The sequence below is a fragment of the Siphateles boraxobius genome, unplaced genomic scaffold (assembly GCF_051911475.1).
Source record: "Siphateles boraxobius isolate OS27281-9 unplaced genomic scaffold, OSU_SipBor_1 12, whole genome shotgun sequence".
Taxonomy (NCBI): Eukaryota; Metazoa; Chordata; class Actinopteri; order Cypriniformes; family Leuciscidae; genus Siphateles; species Siphateles boraxobius.
In genome coordinates, this window is record NW_027508722.1 from 27,429,375 (window position 1) to 27,443,799 (window position 14,425).

General features: G+C 36.8%; 2 protein-coding genes across 2 annotated transcripts in view; one reads left to right on the plus strand and one right to left on the minus strand.

Annotated features, from left to right (window-relative positions):
* Positions 1 to 4,273: 4,273 nt before the first annotated feature.
* utp11 (UTP11 small subunit processome component) lies at positions 4,274 to 8,301 on the minus strand. The gene is made up of 8 exons (XM_077216931.1): positions 8,122 to 8,301; positions 7,783 to 7,844; positions 7,310 to 7,412; positions 6,972 to 7,085; positions 6,803 to 6,896; positions 5,294 to 5,424; positions 4,800 to 4,910; positions 4,274 to 4,571 (listed from the first exon to the last, which is right to left on the minus strand). The coding sequence occupies exons 1-8, from the start codon at positions 8,179 to 8,181 to the stop codon at positions 4,488 to 4,490; spliced, it is 759 nt and encodes a 252-aa protein (XP_077073046.1). The 5' UTR covers positions 8,182 to 8,301; the 3' UTR covers positions 4,274 to 4,487.
* A 716-nt stretch (positions 8,302 to 9,017) lies between these two features.
* The window catches only part of fhl3a (four and a half LIM domains 3a), a 54,268-nt gene continuing 48,860 nt past the window's right edge, over positions 9,018 to 14,425 (plus strand). Inside the window, exon 1 of the mRNA XM_077217158.1 lies at positions 9,018 to 12,363. The gene's annotated coding sequence lies outside the window, so the exon portion shown is untranslated. The remainder of the gene's footprint in view (positions 12,364 to 14,425) is intronic.

Sequence of the window (14,425 nt, forward strand, 5' to 3'; positions counted from 1 at the left end):
CATTTTATTAGCGCCATTCAGAATCACTTCATATTAATTACTCAGGGGTCAGGTTAAAGACATTATCCCAATTAATTACTCATCTTAATGATTTCACTACGGTATCAGTCTTTTTAGATCTGGTTTTTCAAGATGTGAGAAACACTTGACAATTCTAATTGAAAATGAAAAACTATATAACCACTATATCCAGATTTTTGACATATGTGAACCCCAAATATGGATTAATATTTGTGGTTAAAGAGTTTTAAATGGCCTTATTTGAAACAATTCTTTAGTGTGGGTTATTTAAAAGAAAAAAAATGTCTTTTTAATATTTAAAGTAGGCATGAAATTCCACTCTAACGGCATCTTAATGATATTGTTTGTGACAATTCGTTCATGCAAGTTTCATAAAATAATAATAATAATAATAATAATAATAAAGATCAAAACTCGATCTTCCGGTGAAATTACAGACTTCTCTCTGGTGATTTATGCCACCTCCATTCATTTGGTCTGCTTAAAACCCTGTTTATACTCGACGCGTCCGCACGAGCGCGAGTCTCCGCTGACTGAGCGCGCACCTCTCCAAACGGACGAGGCGTTATACTTGACGCGCTCGCCGTTGTGCTATTCTGTGAAACGACAGGGAGCTACTCGGAGTAATTCTCCTCTAAACCACCAGGAATCAGCAGTGAAGAAGTAGTTTGCCGTTTATTAGTAGTTTATTAATAGCTGATTCATATTAAAAGAGTAATAAATGCAGTAAGTTTATTGTACTTTCTTGTACAAACTCGTTAAACAACTGAAGCCTTATTGAAGAGTGTTTAAACCTTAATTTCATCAGCAGGGCTTACTTCTGCTATTGTAGGCTTATTTTATAAATGTAAGCAGTTACTTTAGACAAGTGCAAACTGGGTGCTTAATGCAAATGTGTTCCTATTCACAAAATGAGAGGCTTTTATGGTCGCCCATCAATGCAAATGTCTCTAGAAGGATCATAAACATGCTGGTACAGACGTACCAGTTCGGCCAGATTCGGCTCTAAGTCGTTCATCTTCGGATGCGGCGCCGCGCGCGATGTTACAAAAAGTGCCGTGCACACCGCCAGGCGAAATTGGGTCTTGCGCACCCAACGCGCACTCAGTGATTTTTAAATGCATGTTGTGCTGCCTGCAGCTGGTCATGTGATCTCAAAATGGCTGCCTCCATGAGGTGACCAGCTTCATGTAAAATCAAATTTGTTGGCAACTTCGTGTTATGTGAGTGTACAAGAGTTTCAAAACAATTATTTATGCCTTTGTGTTTATGAGTATCTAATTTTAAAGGAAGAATAACTGAGTGCACCTTTAGCTGCTTTGAGGCATAGACATGTATACGTAGATGCCACATTAGACCACTCCAGATTCCAGACACATCGGGGTCGGCAAGCACGCCATCTTGGAACGGTCAGCATATCGTGTCGTCACTCACAGTAAGAATCAATAATGCCACAACATTGCACAGCTTCTGGTTGTGAAACCACAGAGACTTATATTCCTGAAGAAATGGGTTTGTGTTGTATGTGTACAAACTCAATATTACAGTTTTTTACTATGGTACATTTTAATGTTTTTACTTTTACTATGGTAACTTTTTAATGTCGTCTTAGCTGAATCCTTCGTCTTGTATTGTGTTAGTCTAGCAAAATCCTCTGCTGAAGTCTATTTTAGATATAGATATTCATACATGTATTAACTACGAATGCAGACGCTCAATCTACTTGCTCCCGAATGTCCAGATCGGCTTTGACCATTCCAATATGGAGGGCCATAGAAACAGCTGGTAATGACGCATCTATGTATATGTATGGTTTCGAGGTACAAAACAGTGGCAGAATGACACTAACACTATAATTCAAGATAATTTCAACTAACCCGATTATTTATTATAGGTGTTTAAAATCAATAAAAAAAATACCTATATTATCCAAAAGAACAATGGTTACCTACAGTCCCTCATTACCCTTAACACATCAGTACATTTACACTGAACAAACCAACAAAAAGTGAGCAAAAGCACTGAGGATCAGCATCCCATCAAAGTAGCCTATTCAAAGCTATTGTCAACTCCATGAGGGCAACAGGAGGCCTCTTTTACATCTCCTAATGTGAATAACATTATGGGACAATGTGGTGGATTTTGACCAATATCTTTCAAATCTAGGGGTCACTACCAACACTGCACTGGCAGACCTGCAGCCACGACCCCTATGCAATAGCTGATCTGAATGAAAGACAGGCTTCAGTAAGAACAGTGGCCTTCTGTGTAACGGCAGCCGGAAGCAGAGCGGAACTGTGCACACGGCTGCGTGACCCTCCACTCCAAACCGAGGCGGTCGCAGTGACGAATACTCAACCACATGACGCACAAATGCACACACACTCCGCCTGTCACTTCTTTTGGTTGAGAATTCTGCAAATACAGAAGGTCAATATTGATAGGTCACACGGAGCTGCTTTGTAAATATCACGAGGCTTAAACGTGGATGTCCATGTCATTGTGAACCGCCTATGTAATTCCTTAAAAAAAAAAAAAGCATGTATAGAATTTAAAATGTTTAGTGCCAGCATTACAGTACAGCAGCAGTATCCACACAGCATTCATTACAAACAGCTTTTTCTGTGGTCAGCATTGGCACAGATAGACTCCTGGCTCGCTCCTCCTGAACACAGTGACATTTCCCTGTTCCTGATTCACCCCTCCTCTCTTTCCCAGGAGAGAGTAATGGATGGGGCCTGTTTATGAAGCCGCTGCCACCTGCATGATCAATCAAGCCACGAAGAGACGACAAAAAAAGCTCAGTCTACACAGACAGCACACAGCCTTTCACATGAACAATTACACAAGCAGGAACAAGATTGGTGCAAGAGTGTTTAAAAGTGGGCCATTTAAAGTTCTGAGAGATGTAAGTTCTGTTTATCTCTTAAAACATTGTGTATCCAAGTGAAAATACAAAGGATAAAAACAACACTATTGTATATGTGTTTGTATATATATATTTACACACAAAGCGTTTTAAAAGAACAGTTCACTTTCAAAATGAAAATGCTGTCATCATTTACTCACCCTCAAGTTTTTTCAAACCTGTATGAATTTCTCTCTTCTGCTGAACACAAAAGAAGATATTTTGATGAATGTCGATAACCAGACAGTTGATGGACCCCATTGACTTTTATAGTAGGAAAAAAAAAATACTATGAAAGTCAATGGGGTACATCAACTATTTGGTTAACGACATTCTTCAAAATATCTTCTTTTGTGTTCAGCAGAAGAGAGAAATTCATACAGGTTTGAAACAACTTGAGGGTGGGTAAATGATGACAGAATTTTCATTTTGAAGTGAACTATTCCTTTAAGAAATCATAAGAGTATTCCTTTAAGAGTATAAATTCCTCTGCTCTCATCCAAAAACAAACTCCAGCATTTTCAGTTGCCAGACACTATTGGGACTTCAAACGGGACTGGGTTCTATAGTCATATGAAAAACAGAAAAGAGTTTTTGGGTAGCAAACATACTAGATGGGTTAGGTGCAGCCAGGTATACAAAAGCAACCCATGCCCGCATTAAATATACTGCTGGATCTTTAATGTTGTGGGCCTATTTTTTGCAGGTCATCTTGTTCAGATACATGGCATCATGGATTCTATCACCAACAGACCAAAAATCAAAACTTGGCGGCCTCTGCTAGAAATATTTTAGTGGGCCGTGGTTGAATCTTACATCAGGACAATGATCCAAAACAAACATCTAAAACACAAAATGGGTCGTTTGTCTCAAAATGAAGGTTTCTGCCATGGCCATTCCAGTCCCCTGACCTGAACCCTAGAAAATGAGTGGTGTGAACTAACCAACATGGACATCGAAATTTAGGGGTTTTGGAGAGATTCTGTATGGAGGAATGGTCTCTGATCTCTTGCGAGGTGTTCTCCAACCACATAAGGCATTATAGGAGAGGGCAAATGGAAGTTGCAAAAAGTATTGAATAAAAGAGGGCCAATAATTGTGGCCAACATGTATTGGAGAATAACATTTCACAATGAGATATTTAAAAAAAAAAAAAATAATCCAATAGTTTAAGATATAATTCAAGAGTTGGCTGAATTGTGAAGACAGTATTACATTTTCAAAAGTAATCCCAACTCCAAGTGGCAGGAAAGTTGCTAATTTTGTATCATGGTTGTAAATTTGATGAGATCAGATGAGATGTGCTAGTGCCATCTACTGATAAAACCAAAGAACTACAAAACATTAAAGACATAACTTTATTTCAAAGCAAAAAATTAATTGCCATAAATATGTACAATCTCCTTGCCTTATAGTGTGCAAGATGCCCAGCATGTTTTCTCTGGGTACGTTACAGAGGGGAAAGACAAATTCACAGATTCAGTCCACTTCATAGATATTACAGCTGATTGACAACCACAAGACAGAGATTGATTCCTCGTGTGATGATCCGAAGTCATCATCTTTTCCTCTTGGTCTCAAATCTATAGATGGCAGGAGCAGTGCTGGTCTCCTTACGCACTTTCACTTTCTTAACCTTATCCTGTCAGAGATAAAAGCACAACCATAATGACATACAATAAGGCAAACAAAGAAACTCATGAAGAATGTCCAACAACTATTAAGACAGGATTAAAAAAAAAATCTAAAAAATACAAGATCATTGTTGAATCTATGCCTTAGTAAACATAAATGGGACAGGAATTTTCCTAATCATTACTGAAGTGCTCATGTTGAAAAGGTTAGGGGGAATGTAGATGAATTCACTCACTTGTAGATCTTTTCTCGTCTGGATTTTTTGACTAATGACAAACATCTCCTGTTCTCTGTCTATACGTTCTGAAAGCCTCAGATACTGCTGTTTCCTCTGTTTGGCAAGTTTCTGAGAAAAGGGGAATAAACATGTTAGAAAAGACAAATATGAGAAAGAGGACCATAAATTCAGAGGAAAATGTGAAAAAAAAAATTCTTTTAATTTATATTATTAAATGATCAATCAATGATATAATGTACTATTTACATAATTATTTATATTAATTGATATTTATACAGTTATATATTATTATGGTAACACTTTACAATGAGGTCTCATTCATTAACATTAGTTAATGTATTAACTAAAAATGAACAAAACATTTGTTACAGTACTTAATCTTTGTTAATATCCGTTAATAAAAAATAAAGTTGTTAGTTGTTTAACAGTGCATTGTACACAGTAAAACACTTATGTTACGTATACAGTATGCTATACAGAGAATGTATTACTTTTATTGACTTAGACTCCACTGCTCCCAGAATGCTCTTGTTTGTCAGGGTCTCTATTGTTGGTCTGTTATACACTCTGTCCACCAATGCAGGCACCGTGTTTAGGTGTGTGGCCAGGTCAAAATCCTCCACTGGCATGAAACAAAAACAGATTTGGGAATTTCATAATAAAAAGAAAATGTCTCTTTTTCAACAGGGCGATCCAGCGATTATTGTTTGATGTCAAACTTTATTTTATGAAAATACGCATTCAACAAACACACAATCATACAATATTAACTTCAACTACAGCTAAAGTTAAGTAAAATTAAAATGTACATTACATTAATAATGATTTTTTTTTACTGGCTTTGCAATGTAATCATCATAATGCGTGTAATATGGTACTATGAACTTGTTATTATATAGGGCACATTTAAAATACAACATTAAATTTAATACACTATGTAATAGGGATGGCGAAAACTAAAAATGTTCTTGACCGACCACCGAGCCTCATTAGCCGGTTGAAACCGGTTAACCGATTGGTTTAAAAAATATGCCACGCTATTTGAAACAGCCATTTCGAGCCGCGCCTGCAATTTCGCAACTCTGTCGCATCTCTCTCTGCCTCCCGCTCACACACACAAACACACACACACACACACACTGCCCCGGCGCCGCGCTTCCACTCACGTCACTTTTTTAAAATCCCCTAGAGCGCGAAACATGAGTCCCGCAAACGCGGGGCCGAGGAGCTTGTATGTAATCGGAGGACAAATGGCTCCTTAGTTTCGAAATGGTTTGGGTACAAGGTGATCGCGTTGAAAATAAAGGCGTTGGTCTAGCGTTAGAAGCTCATTTGAAACATTGCAGCGTCTCATTTAAGAAAATGACAGCTCCGAAGAGACTCCGCTTAGTTTGAGGTAACGTTAGTACTAACAATAATAAAGAAAGATGATTGATCATCATCGCCTTATCTGTTACAACTGAAATGTAGATGTAATGTATTTCTACAGTATTACTACTGTATTTAAGCACTGTATCACACAAGTTGCAACTTACTGTATCATTATTTTTGGTGAAATGGTCCCACACACTAACCTTACGTTTCTTTGCACGCTTCATCCTGTCGTCTGCCCTGGCTCTAACCTCCAGTGTTTTAGCCTGTAGCCTTTACTTTTCGCAAACCTTGTGAGCGCGCGAACCCAAACGCTGTGACCTCGCGCCAAATGTTTTTATTGGTTTATTAAGTACAAACAGGCGAGTTATGAAAAATTGAGTGTGAGGGATTTGTTCACTTCACACAAAAATATCTTCGAATAAGATGGCTAACTGTAGTAGCGTTTAGTCCACTGTCTATAATAGCCTAATTTAGAGATCACTTTTTTTTTTTAACCGACTACCGACAACTTTGATCGGTTAACGTTGAGACGGTCAACCGGTCATCGGTTAGCATCCCTACTATGTAACAGGTGGATCCCTGCTCCATCTCGGTTTCCTCCAAAAGGTGCAGTTATACAAGATTACCTTCTTTTTTTGAGTCCACATAAAAGACATGTTTATTTTTCTTTTCCTCGTTGACATCAAGAAAATGGAGCTCTGACTTCATCCTTTCAATTTTCTGGAAAATAAAAACACTTGTAAAATGTAAATGTAAAAAACAACTACTCAGATACATAAGAAGAATCAGCCATACCTTCATCTCTGACACCCGCTTCATTTCCACATATCTGATGTCCTGGGTCCTCATTATCTTCTTCTGCTCATCCGTCATCACTGATTCTTCTGGTTTGATCATATGAACTCCATCCTTACCGGAATGAACAGAAGCCAACAAGCAGGGTTATATTAAAGTGGTCAACATTTGAAGTGGATCAAAACCTTTCATCAAAGTTATACATGAATTTTGAACAATGCCCATTGTTGTCTTAGGGCAACTTTAATGAACTTTTTTGATCCACTTAAAATGTTGACTACTGTAGTTGGAAACTGCAAGAAGAGAAGCCCATGAAGACTTTCTAAGAGGCAACAAACCTTTAATTGGTTGTGTATCATCTTAAAGTTAAATTCATCAGGGTTCTTATCCATGGCCTTCTTGCGCAAGGCCAGGATGGTCTTCTGTTTCCGGTGGTAGTCACTGTATTACAAATAACAGGTTTGTAAACTGTACTGAAATGATAATGTGCAGTATTAACTATATTCTAATAACAAACAAACCTAAGGTAAAAGAACATCAGCTTAGTTAATATAATCTATGCAAAGTGATCTAATCACCATAAAATGTAGGCCATTACATCTGAGATGTCATATTATACAGAACTCAGTGTTATTACACTGTTCCAAGTACTATTTACTACTATCTATAATGAACTATAACTTTGATTTATTTTAAAGAATGACAAATTGCTACTTGTGACTCAATCAGAGACTCAATCAACAAACATAAAACTCATTGTGTAAAACGTGCAACATCCTACAATAAAATGACAAATCTTGTTATTTCTTACTCTGCACGAAGTTTGTAGTCCTTCTTCTTCTCTAACAGACCCAAATGTTTCCTGAAACCGAGCTGTGATAGGGGAAAATGCAAGTTAATAAACAAATAAGAGATCTGGAAGGCTAACGTTACATCTCATTCCTTGCTAGGGAATGACAAACGCTAAAGCGGCCATCGGATCTTAGAAAACCTCTTCTTTGCCGAATTAACTTAACCCACAACTACATCCTTTTAGCAATGAATTTGTTAGATGAAATATAATACATTGTAACAAGAATGGGACTCATTTTACAATACAACAATTAGCAAGGCAGCACGCGAGTTACCAGTAATTTATGTTTAAACTTACCTGTGATCGCTCTTTGTGGTCTCGTTGTTTAGTTTTCAAGGCTTTTCGAAAAGAAGACATGGCTGTAAAAAATCTGAAAACAAATCCGACTCTGTTTAATGGGAAACCAGTAAACAGAAATTTGTATACACCGCACAATCTCGAATAGTTCTGCGCTCACGTGGATACGATGGATCACAGCTAGCTAGCATGGTGTTTATCGGAAGCAGATTCGCTGCAAAACAAGTTTATCGTTCCTAATCAAGAATATGAATATTATTCATATTTGGAGATTTCTTTTAAAACTACAAAAATAATAATACATAAAAGTAAAATAATATATAGAATATGAACAATGTATGTTATTAAAAATTTTTAATAAATCGTATATTTGATTATAAAAGTTATTTTGAAAAAAATATCTTGAAGGCTAGGCTATTCCTCTGTAGTCTATTATTTAACCATGTAAACGCTTCAACTGAACCAAAAATATAGATATTTAAGTTTATGCCTTAATTTAAAAAGTAGTGTAAAATATATGTTGCTTAAATTGTCGACGGCAGATGGCAGTGTAATCCAGGCATTGCGTAACGCCATAGTCAGATTCATCCAAAAACTACCTTTAAAAATGGAAAATTTCGTAGTCAAGGTGTTTTGACTCCAGTAAATTTTATGTTTTGAAATCAAATCCCTCACTATTTCTCCAAAAACTGCAAGTTTGCTTAGAGTCACAAGGATCTTCGACACTGTGCAGGCTACACCACAACATTAGCTTTATATGGCCATCTAATCAGTGATATCAATCACAGGAATTGTCTACTGTTCTGTATGAGGAAGATAGCCAGGCTCACGGCATGGAAGAACTCAATAACAAGTGCTGAGACACTTCGTTTATATATCCTGGCCAGTGTGTTGACACTTTAACTCACTTTGGTCATGATAATGCAGCCTCTATCTGCCAAAGAGATTGGTTAACACTAACAAATAATACTTGGTTACTGTTTTCGAACAGGGTTTTTAAAGAGTGCCCTAGTACAGGCACCTAATTTGAATCTCAACCAGAAAGACAGCTTTCGACCATGTGACAAATGTCAGAGCAGACGTCTTAATGACGACACCTGTGCGCTTCCTATAAGGTTCAATTTATCGTTGGCTCGTCTTCTGAGAATGAGGGGGAATGCAGAAAATTGCCATTTGGTGTGTCAAAATGCGGGGCATCGGACATAAGCAAGGGCAGAATTGAAATAACAATCAGGTTTTTCTCTGGCCCCAAAACACTGCGCATTACTCAGAAATACAGAACATCATGTTCTGGTGCTGTGATTCCTTTCCCACTGTATGTGTGTGTGTGTGTGTGTGTGTGTGTGTGCGTGTGTGTGTGTGTGTTTTTTTTTTTTTTTGTAGTAGTAGTAGAAGTAGCTTAACTCATAAGGCACTGTACAGGTACAGAGGAACTTATAAACTGAAATGCACAAGTGTCATTATGAAGAAACTCATGGAACACTGAAGTCATCCAATTTTTAGAACTACAAACACATTCTATGTATTACCTCATATGACGTTTTGTCCTTTATTTCCTCTTTCATGATTGAAAACAAATCGAATGTGTGTGAGATGCGCATAACATGAAACCCTTCATGTGGTTACTTTTTCCATATGATGTCACAGCCTTGATTGACCCAGGGTTTGTGGGCTTTCAACTTCTTTATGCAAGACATATAAAACCAAGTGACCCAACAGACTTTTCCTACAGAAACTGAACCACAGTATAGCATGTAAAACAAAAACATGACATTTAAAGCATTTCCCTGTGCATTTTAATTGGAATATAGGCCTATTTGTTTCTCAACAAAAACAACAATCTTTAGGGAACAACTTGTATTCAAACCTGTGTTTAAGAGAGGACAGAATGTCAAATGGGCAGGACGAGGGGTTATAGGTTTATGATAGCTCTGAGTTTCTGGAATGGCCTTGCTTGACAGATATATTACTGTTTGGTTTTTAATGTAGGCCTTTAAAAATCACACAAATGACATAAGGTTACTGGCCAGTAGCTGAGCTCAAGACCTTGGAATGTCTCTCCTAACCAATGTAAGGTTTCTATACACAGATGGTGAGATTACACTAATATAAATTAAGAGGAGTTCTCATGTGAATTACATTATTGTAGTTCATAACTCAGATTTCATCTAAATTTTCAGGTCATGTTCAATTAATAGTTGTTTTTTTGCTTGTTTCCAGTTGTATATAGTGGGTAGTCTGGATTGTGGGAAATTGTATTTATGTTTTAGCCTACTCCATGTTCTGTGACAGCGGGAAATGTTTTGGAGGAGTATTCCTTGAAACATAAGAAACCATTTAAGAGATTTAAAACTTATAATTTCAGGTTTTACCAAGGATGTTAACAACTCGTCTGAATACTAGATCCTTCCAGGAAGAGGGTTTTCTTGAATGTTGGGTTCTCACTCTCAAAATTCGACCACAAAACCCTGTAAAGTGTGGAAATGGGACAATTAACAGTCATCCAACTATTTACAATATCCAGTTGAGCTGGCAGAACAAAATGTAAATATAAAAGATTTGAAGGTCCTAAACAAATGAGAGAAAACAAAAGACAAGGACGCAATTCGCTCCTTTTTTCAGGGATGAGAGGACTTTTTTTTAATAATGGAGGCATTTCACAATTTACACTTGATTTAATTTGGTGTAATTTGATAAAAATTTCTTTTCAACCATTAAAGAGTTGCAACAAAACCTCAATGACGTTATAGTTCTGACGCAGAGGATCAGACATTGTAATGTGTTTAAGAGAATAATTTCTTGCCACTGGTGTAATTTAATGAATTTCAATTACACATGAACTCTTTGGTAAGATTATACAAGAGGATAACTAAACACCTTTCTGAGGCAATCGATGAGTCTATTTATTGTTAGCAAATAAGTCAACTCAAGATAACTAATTTTGGGTTTCAGTAATATAATCACTGATATGGCTAAACACAAATTTCATAATTTCGTTTACAACAACTGCAGTGTTTTCTGCGGTTGCCTGAATTATTACAAGGACAAAGGCAATATTTCCATAGCAAACTCTTGTAAATATCATGTAGCAATAATTTGTTTATCCATTACTGTGGAGTGTGACACAAGTGTTTTCAATTATTTTGCACAAGAGGTGGCCCACTCCAGTGGACTTAGAGTAGCCTACATGCATCAGTTTTTTTATGGTCGTTATTTCTAAAAATCATTAACATTTCCAGAAACAGCATTCTGTGAAAGAGATACTTTAAATATATTTGGAATAAAGGAGTTATTCCTATAGCTTGTTTCATATTTTTTCCACCACACTAATCACATCATAGCCTATATAAATGCTATAAATCATTTTCACATACGAATATCATATAGGTTATAATAAATAATTACTGTTTTAAACATGTCATAATTCTCTTTTTATCAAAGATTGTCAATTTGGTCATATGGTGAAAATAAAATCTAGGCATTTGAAAAGTAGAAAATAAATGATGAACTTTCCAAGACAGTTGAAAAGTTTCCATCGATGTAAGTTTTCAAGGCAGTTTCAATGTGATCATTATACAAAAATAAGTTAAAAATCAACCCCTTGACGTAAAGCTAAACGTTGAAGATTTGCCCATTGAATATGAAAACTAGGCCTATAGCACTCAATCTAGCCAGGAAGAGATCCTTTTTTTTAACCTTTTGAAAAACATACCTGTTCTTTATTCTAATGGTTAGTCTGGTTTTAACAAAACAAATAATTTCAGCTCTGTTCAATTAACCTGGTCTAAAATATGCTCCATCCCCAATACGGCTGAAGAAAAGTTGTTGTCATGATGATTCATCCTCCTCAGATGTGGGTAGGCTAAGTATGTGCTACAGCTTCCATTATTGCAGACTGTCTTGCGTCCTAAGCTAGTACCGGCAAACAACAAGCCAGACAGATAACAATTCAAACTGCATCAATTTAAAGATAATTTAATGGAAGTTCCTTCAGGAAAGAAGGAAGACCGTTTTCATCGACTGGGGCGGGAGCTTGTGACTCACTCAACTTCCTCTATAGTAGCGCATGGAAGAGTTGAGCGCGAGCATTCTCTCTCATTCGGTGCTTTGAAGAGAGAGCTGGGCACTTCTGCACACCCGTGAGGAGCAACAGGATAACAGATCTATTAAACAAGCCAACCAAACTGACCCCTGCGAAGAACTCAACACGGACAGACAGAGTACTGAAAGAGTTTTGACAGGGTAAGCGCACTTTTTCTTTTCTTTCTTTACTGTCATTTGAAATTAGAAACTCACGTGACAGAGCTAATGATTATCAACCCCTTTTTACATTCAAACCCAGCGGGTAAAAATCGATGAATTGTTCGCCTATTAATGTTTTCATTCATCCAGGTTATGCTAGAGTATCATGAAGAAGTGTATATTGCTCTACCTCAGTTAAATTACAATCTTATTGTTTTGACTAACTTTTACCTGTTGAAACCTACTTATTTTGAGCTGTAGTGTAAAATACAAAAGGCAGTACCAAAAAGACCATTCATGAGTGAGAGAAAATAGACTGATTTATTAAATGCAAGCCCTTTCAATGTCATCTTTAACTCTCCCTAAAGTCAGAGTTTAATGACATGCCCGTGGTAACCTTTTTGTACTCTAGTCTACACACTTGTCATTCTCAGAGGAATCTGGGCCACATGTCACAACATGACAGTTATTTGTTAAGATTTCTGACAGCCTCTGCGGATAACCATTAGAAAAACAGGCATGCATGCCGTGGGGGGGCCTGACATATTGCTGAGTTTTGTCAAAAGCAGATCCAGGTTGGAACTTGATTGTTCATCTTTCCGCACACCTCATCCCAGAACATGTTGCATTCCAATGTGTAGTGAACAGTCTGAGTAACCGCTCGTAAGGTCCCTGTTGCAAGTTACAGCTCACTTGTTTTGCCCTGTGAGGTAATAATACACCCATTGAGATTGATAATATTTATAGTATTTCATTATCTGTGCAGTGTTTATAGAAAGTACCCTTGAGTTAAACATAAAACAGGAAATGGGTTACACATATCAGTAAATTATGTGATTCATAAAGACACACCTTGAGTAATTGAAAATAGGTGAGTGGAAATATTTTATCTATCAATGGGTGGGTCCTCTCTTGATATATCAGATCGGCTGATGACTAAACTCCTTTGGCAGAGATTTTTCGTTTAAGCAATGCTTTCTGACTCTGGAAAGGTCTTGACAAGACAGACAACAGGGCAAAAACTGCACTGAATAGGTCAGGAAAATTTACAGGAAGAACAAATCTGGGTTCTCTACTCATTTCCTCTTTCTTTTCTATTTTCAAGCCCTACTGCTGTGACTGGCATCCTGTAGTAGACCTTGCAGGTCATTGAGTTTTTAACTTTTAAAGTGTTTCTTAAAGAGGTGGACACACTTAAAGTGCAGCATGGCATGTGCTGACATGCATGTTTGTGTTTGCGTGAGAAAAAATCTGAGTAGAGATCTTTGAGGTGCATCACTGTGCCTTTTGGTGCATTAAGAAGCCTTTGAATCTGCTTACCTCAGAGCCAGATTCCCAAAGTGTCTGCCACCAACCCTCTGCCATTCCATTCCCATTCATTATTACTAGAGGGGGAGCTCAGAGGCGCTTGTGGAGGAACAAAATCATCCCTTTGAAACTTAAGTTCCATCCCTTTCATTAACATGTCACAAGCTTATTATGTAATCATTTTTTAAATATTTTAATGTCTTTTAAAAGTTTCAGAAATAGAAAGATTAAAATTTTTAAAGAAATTTGTTATTTAATCTTTTATTTCATTAATAATTTTATTCAGCAAGGACTCATTAATTGATCAAAACAACACTAAAGATGCTTGTGTTGTTACAAAATAAATAAATAAATGCTGTTCTTTTGACCTTTCTATTCATCAAAGAATCCTGAAAAAAGTGGATCATGGTTTACACAAAAATATTAAACATCACGACATCACAAAATTTTGTTTTCAAAATCCAAATCAGCATATTAGATTGATATCTGAAGACTGGAGTAATGGGTGTTTAACATTCAGCTGTACCATTAGGAATAAAATACATTAAACAATATATTAATACTGTTGTTTTTAATTATAATAACAGATTGTATCGCTTTTACCAACATTGGGCCTGTTACTTTATTTTTAATTAAATTGGTGAGTGTTAGAGACGTCTTTACACACACACACACACACACACACACACACACACACACACACACACACACACACACACACACACACACACACACACACACACACACACACACA